The sequence below is a fragment of the Acipenser ruthenus genome, chromosome 46 (genome assembly GCF_902713425.1).
Source record: "Acipenser ruthenus chromosome 46, fAciRut3.2 maternal haplotype, whole genome shotgun sequence".
Classification (NCBI taxonomy): domain Eukaryota; kingdom Metazoa; phylum Chordata; class Actinopteri; order Acipenseriformes; family Acipenseridae; genus Acipenser; species Acipenser ruthenus.
Genome location: NC_081234.1, coordinates 6,059,282 through 6,066,474, shown reverse-complemented (window position 1 = coordinate 6,066,474; position 7,193 = coordinate 6,059,282). Strand labels below are relative to the sequence as shown.

At 49.2% G+C, this 7,193-nt stretch overlaps 1 protein-coding gene across 1 annotated transcript; it reads left to right on the top strand.

The window, feature by feature from the left end:
- Positions 1 to 768: 768 nt before the first annotated feature.
- LOC131721001 (zinc finger and SCAN domain-containing protein 29-like) lies at positions 769 to 5,779 on the top strand. The gene is made up of 2 exons (XM_059013766.1): positions 769 to 1,825; positions 5,592 to 5,779. Exons 1-2 carry the CDS (start codon positions 838 to 840, stop codon positions 5,600 to 5,602), a joined length of 999 nt encoding a protein of 332 aa, XP_058869749.1. The 5' UTR covers positions 769 to 837; the 3' UTR covers positions 5,603 to 5,779.
- Positions 5,780 to 7,193: the final 1,414 nt, after the last annotated feature.

Sequence of the window (7,193 nt, the reverse complement as noted above, 5' to 3'; positions counted from 1 at the left end):
GGACGAGCACCAACCTTGCCTCTGCCAGAACACGTTTTAAATGAAAACAAAACAAAAACAAAACAAACGCACGGCTACGCCGTCATATTTAAATTCAATAAATAAATACAAAAACAATACCCACGTGTGACAGAGAGAGAAAGAATTCAAACTGTAAATCTCCCTCCCGACCAAAGAAGGCGCTTGGTAAGGTGGATCGTATGCTTCCTCCTAGATGGACTGCCTTGACGGTAGGCGGAAACCGGAAGGTGACCATATTAGGGGGAGCGCGTAGTTGCATGTACCTGGAAGGATTCCATTGCAATCAGCTGCGGGGCGGGCCCCTATTGGAGAAACCATGGCAACGGGTTGTTTGCAAGGAGGAGGTTCTGGGTACAAAGGGGAAGCAGTTACGTTAGTACGGCCCCCTTTGCGCTGATGACGGTATCCAGCCGGAGCCTGTGTCTCTGTTATTGTTTTGTTTTGTCTCTGACAGAGGAGGAGTGAGAGTCGGGAGCTGCAGCCGCGGAGCCAGCATTAGACCCGGAGCACGTCCCTCACAGCACAACACAGCACAGCACCAGCACTCACCACGACCCCGGAAGAAAGAGCACAGTTTCGTGCACGGAGGATTGTGGTTCAGGAGTGTCATTCTTTTGTTAATAAGGACTGTAAACCTGCCGTGTTCCCCCCGATACCATCGCTGGGAAAAGGGGGGGGGGGTTTATTATTATTATTATTTATTATAATTATTGAAATTAAAACACAGACGTTTTGGGAGAACTCTGGTCTGGACATTGCCTTTATTATCACCACTCACATCCTGTTCACAAGTGGTGTCAGAAACGGGATTTTACAATGGACCCTGCAGCACTGAACACCATGATGGAGGCTCAGGCACGTAGGCATGAAGAGACCTTGGCAGCGGTGATGGAGAGGATGAATGCCATGTTCCTCGCGGCCAACCAGAGGAGGGAACCGGTGGCCGAACCAGCAGTAGCGCCTCCGAAACCTAAAGTGGTGAAGATGTCGCTGGAGGATGATCCCGAGGCCTATTTAACATCCTTTGAAAGGCAGGCGACAGCAGCCCTATGGCCTCGGGAGTGGTGGGCTACCCAGCTGGGACCCAATCTGATCGGGGAAGCCCAGGCAGCCTACCACGCTTTAACCCATGAACAAGCCATGGATTATGATCTTGTAAAGAAAGCCATCCTTCAGCGACTGGACATCACGGAGGAGACGCACCGCCGCCGGTTCCGGGAGTACCAACGCCCAGAAGGAGTCCGACCCCGAGTAATGGCCCAGCAGTTGGTGGACCAGGTGACCCGGTGGCTCTGCCCTGGTGAACGCACAGCAGAGGAGGTGGCTGAGATTGTCACCATTGAACAATTTATACAGTTGCTGGGGCCAGAAGCCAGTAATTGGGTCAGCCGGCACCGGCCCACCACGCTGGACGCCGCGGTCAGGTTGGCTGAGGGGTACGAGGACTCTATGCCCACACCGCTGCCCACCCCGATACATTCCACGCCGACCTTCATCAGACCCAGGATGGCGGGCCCAAGGCCGGGGCCCCTTCACCCACACACACCCTTCACGTCTGGACCAGCACCCTCACGTTCCCCAACGGGTGGCCTCGCTCCACAACACTGGAGGCCGAGGTCAACCCCCAGCTGGGGTAGAACAGGGGCCCCCTCCCCGCTGTCAGGTCGGCAGCGGGACAATCAGGCTCCGTGGGCGCCTCTCCCTCTGGAATGTTACCGGTGCCATGGGGTCGGCCACCTTGCCCGGAATTGCCCCTCAGCAATGGAGTGTGGTGCGGCTTCGCATTATTTGGTACCGGCGACAGGTAAGTCCAGGGGTAATGATTGGGAGGGACCTTGTATTGTTGATGTGCGGGTTGGTAATGTGAGCACCCACGCATTAGTGGACTCTGGGTGTGGTCAGACCTTGATTTCGGAAACTCTCTTAGAAGGGGTACCTTGGTGGTCACGTGGGTTAGTGGTCATCTCCTGTATCCATGGAGATAACAAGGACTACCCCCTCACTAAATTAGATGTGACCATTGGTAGTCACACCCGCCGTGTAATTGTGGCGGTGGCAAAAAGGTTGCCATACCCTGTTATTTTAGGTCGAGACTGGCCATGTTTCGAAACAATTATAAACCAAAAGGTAGAGCCAGTCTCCGGTAAGGCCATAGGAGCAGCGGGGGAAACTATTGGAGATATTTTTCCGCTGCATGCTGATCTGTTCCCCTCTCGGTTCCGCCCAAAAAAAACTAAACGAGAGAGAAGGGTGGAAAAATGGGAGGGCGCATCAATGACACGAGGTTGGGGTTTGGTAGGAGACTCCTCCACGTCTGATAAACGCCAGGGAAAGGGAACTGGGATCCAGTGTGACCGACCGGGCCAAGTTACTGAGACCCCTAGTGCTGAGGCTACCATATCCCCGCTCGATATACCGAAAGTCTGGGACCGAGATGTTGATCTAGCGTACGAGCAAAAAAATGATCCTACGCTGGCTAACCTCTGGGGGCAGGTTCGGTCTATCGAGGGGAAGGAAGTAGATGGCAATCAGCCGCTCACATACCCTCACCACATTGTGCTTGGGCATTTGCTGTATAGAGTATCCCGAGCCCCGAGCACAGGGCAGACTGTAACACAGTTACTCGTTCCTCAGTCTTTTCGACATGAGATCATGCGGTTGGCTCATGATGTCCCTTGTTCGGGCCACTTAGGTAGCGAAAAGACTCAGGAACGAATATTGGCTTGATTTTACTGGGCGGGAGTGTACAGTGAGTTGAAGCGGTATGTGGCGACCTGTAGAGAGTGCCAACAGGTAGCGCCGGGGCGGGTTCGCCCGGCCCCATTGGTTCCACTGCCCCTGATCAATATCCCCTTTGAACGCATTGCAATGGACATAGTGGGCCCATTGAGCCAGTCTGACTGTGGATATACGCATATTTTAGTAGTGGTGGACTACGCGACCAGATATCCAGAGGCAGTACCATTGAGGTCCACTAGTGCATTAGCGATTGCAAAAGAGTTAGTGCAGATCATAGCGAGAGTAGGGATCCCCAAAGAAATTCTGACTGATCACGGAACTAATTTTATGTCACGGTGTTTAAAGGAACTGTATAAATTATTACAAATTCGATCCATTCGGACCTCCGTTTATCACCCGCAATCGGATGGTTTGGTGGAACGTTTTAATCAGACATTGAAGCAGATGCTGAGGCGGTTTGTCAACCAGGAGCAAAAACATTGGGCTAAACTCCTTCCCTACCTGATGTTTGCAGTGAGAGAGGTGCCTCAGAGCTCGACCGGGTTCTCTCCCTTTGAGCTGCTGTACGGGAGACAGCCACGAGGGGTCCTTGATCTTGTAAAGGAAGGATGGGAGGAGCAAAATAAAGATGCTAAAAACATAGTGAAATATGTAATTATGTTGAGAGATCGCCTGCAATTGGTTGGTCAGTTGGCACACGAGAACTTAAAACAGGCTCAGCATCGGCAAGAGCAGCAGTACAATAAACAAGCACGGATTCGGACTTTTCGGCCAGGAGATAAGGTACTGCTGCTACTTCCCACTTCGGAGTCTAAACTGTACGCTAAGTGGCAGGGACCATATGAGGTGATGCGGGCAATTGGTAATGTAAACTACGAAATCAGACAACCCGATCGCCGGAACAAAACTGAAATTTACCATATTAATTTATTAAAACCCTACAATGAAAGGGAGGCCCTGTTTATAGCCAATGACAGTATAGAAGAGGATTTTGGTCCCTCTGTCAGTACACCAGCTACAGTTAACATTCCGATGGGGGAACAATTACTTCCTGATCAGAAGTGTGAACTCCGTGGGTTAGTGAAACAATTTGGTGATGTTTTTTCTGACTTGCCTGGCAGAACTAATATGATTGAACATGCTATTATTACTCCCGCAGGTGTCAGGGTTCGAGAGAGACCGTATCGAATCCCGGAGAGTCGCAGGGGTGCCGTTGGCCGGGAGGTGAGGGATATGCTCGAGCTTGGAGTCATTGAGCCTTCCCGGAGCGAGTGGAGCAGCCCGATAGTGATGGTGCCTAAGAAGGACGGCTCCACTCGGTTCTGCGTGGATTTCAGAAAGGTTAATGCCATCTCCAAGTTTGATGCATATCCCATGCCTCGGGTAGACGAGCTCCTCGACCGACTGGGAGGAGCGCGGTTGATTTCGACTTTGGATCTGACGAAGGGATACTGGCAAATTCCACTGACCCAGAGTTCGCAAGAGAAAACTGCTTTCTCTACCCCGGGTGGCTTGTTCCATTTCCAGACCATGCCCTTTGGGTTGCATGGAGCCCCGGCCACCTTTCAGAGACTGATGGACCAGGTCCTAGCGCCCCATCAGCAGTATGCCGCTGCATACATTGATGACGTGGTGATTTTCAGCTCTACCTGGAGAGAGCATATTATTAGACTTTCGGCCGTCCTACAGTCTCTGAGGGAGGCGGGGCTGACGGCTAACCTGGGCAAGTGTGCATTCGGCAAACAAGAAACCCAGTATCTTGGCTTCCTTATGGGTAATGGGCGGGTAAAGCCGATCGCTTCTAAAGTCCAGGCTCTAGTGGAGACGGCGATCCCGAGAACCAAACCGCAGGTGAGATCACTATTGGGGTTAGCAGGCTATTATCGCCGCTTTATCCCCGAGTATGCCACCATAGTTAACCCCTTGGTAGAGCTCACCAAAAAGACGGCTCCAAAAATAGTTAAGTGGACAGGGGAGTGTCAGGGGGCCTTTGACACGATTAAGAGGAGACTATGCCAGGCCCCAGCACTTATTTCACCAGATTTCAGTAAGGAGTTCATCCTCCAGACCGATGCCTCCCAGATTGGTCTGGGGGCGGTCCTGTCCCAGCAAGTTGACGGGGTAGAACACCCGATTATTTACATGAACAAAAAATTGGCTCCACGGGAGATTAACTACTCCGTCATTGAGAAGGAGTGTTTGGCCATCAAATGGGCCACTCATGCCCTTCGCTATTACTTGCTGGGGCGTTCTTTCACTCTTGTCACTGATCATGCTCCTTTAAGGTGGTTGCATACGATGAAGGACAATAACGCTCGGATAACTCGGTGGTATCTGGTGCTGCAACCCTTCCACTATACAGTGAAACATCGTGCGGGTAAGGAGCATCAAAATGCAGATTTTTTTTCAAGGGAGGGGGGCCCATTGGGGAACTTAGAATTGGCCGAGTGTGCCTTCGGCATCACTCTGAGGGGTGAGATGTGTGACAGAGAGAGAAAGAATTCAAACTGTAAATCTCCCTCCCAACCAAAGAAGGCGCTTGGTAAGGTGGATCGTATGCTTCCTCCTAGATGGACTGCCTTGACGGTAGGCGGAAACCGGAAGGTGACCATATTAGGGGGAGCGCGTAGTTGCATGTACCTGGAAGGATTCCATTGCAATCAGCTGCGGGGCGGGCCCCTATTGGAGAAACCATGGCAACGGGTTGTTTGCAAGGAGGAGGTTCTGGGTACAAAGGGGAAGCAGTTACGTTAGTACGGCCCCCTTTGCGCTGATGACGGTATCCAGCCGGAGCCTGTGTCTCTGTTATTGTTTTGTTTTGTCTCTGTCAGAGGAGGAGTGAGAGTCGGGAGCTGCAGCCGCGGAGCCAGCATTAGACCCGGAGCACGTCCCTCACAGCACAACACAGCACAGCACCAGCACTCACCACGACCCCGGAAGAAAGAGCACAGTTTCGTGCACGGAGGATTGTGGTTCAGGAGTGTCATTCTTTTGTTAATAAGGACTGTAAACCTGCCGTGTTCCCCCCGATACCATCGCTGGCAAAAGGGGGGGGGGTTTATTATTATTATTTATTATAATTATTGAAATTAAAACACAGACGTTTTGGGAGAACTCTGGTCTGGACATTGCCTTTATTATCACCACTCACATCCTGTTCACACCACGGCGCTTCACTGTCATATAAATACATAAATCATAAAATTAACAAATACAAAACAATAACCTGCACAGGGGCGGAGGGGGAGGCCCTGTTCTAAAAATAACATTCTAAAAATAACATACTCAAAATAACGCTCCTCGCCCTGTTACAGGGCTGTACAGGGTTACAATGCAAAATGTATATTTAAATACAGTATACAGGGCCAGATTAAAGGACGTGTGGGCCCTATGCTAGCCCATATTTTGGGGGCCCTATGCATATTATGGCAAATGGTGTTATTGGCATATTGGTTAATCCGGCCCTGCGTTGGGGACAGAGAGTGTGAGCAGAGTGGGGAGCAGAGCGAGTCAATTGTATATGGAGCGGGGTGGGATAGTTGCTGGAGCGGAGCGCAGAATGGACAGCTCCAGCCCACTCTTTCACAGCACTGAGAAGAACTGAGCAACAGATTTATTTTTCTTAAATACATGTTCGGCCATGGAGTTTGCACAAAATGTAAAAATGAAGGTGACAAATACAGATCCAGTCACTGTACAGTATTTTCCATCATGCCTGGGCATGGTAACCATTATTTTTCCAGTTTCAAACCAAAATTAGGCATTTTTATGCTTTGCAGACTTGAGAATTGCATTTTTTTAAAAAGCTTTTATATTCAAAGTGATTGGTGTTGCACGTTATAATTTATTATGGAGTATATATATATATATATATATATATATATATATATATATATATATATATATATATATTCTCCTGATTTGTGGTGCTGCCATATACATATGTGAGAAACGTCATCAGTGTGTCCATCTGCTGCGGTTATTACATACCCTATATTGTTTTTTATACAATTCTACGGATATGCACCAAATACAGCTCTGTGAACACGCTTCATATTTTCTATCTTAAGGATAGTTCATACACTACAGTGGTCCATCAGCCCCGTTGAGACTCACCCATATGTGTTCCTGGGTTGCTTTGAGCTCTCTATGAGATATTCGGATACAAACAAGCCCAGCATAAAGCTAATTTGATACGAATCATATGATAAGTTTGAAATAGGTGAGTACACCGTAAACGACACTGTATGAACCTGTTAATTGCAAGATGATATTTCCTAACTTACTTTATTTTCAATGTATACATTTTTTCAGTACCAAACAGTAATAACAAATTGAATTAGATAACTTATCTGAGCACTTTATGTAGGCTTTTTTCTTTGCTGATCATAGCTGGGCATGAGGCTTGTTAAACTGCTATAGTGTAATTTGTG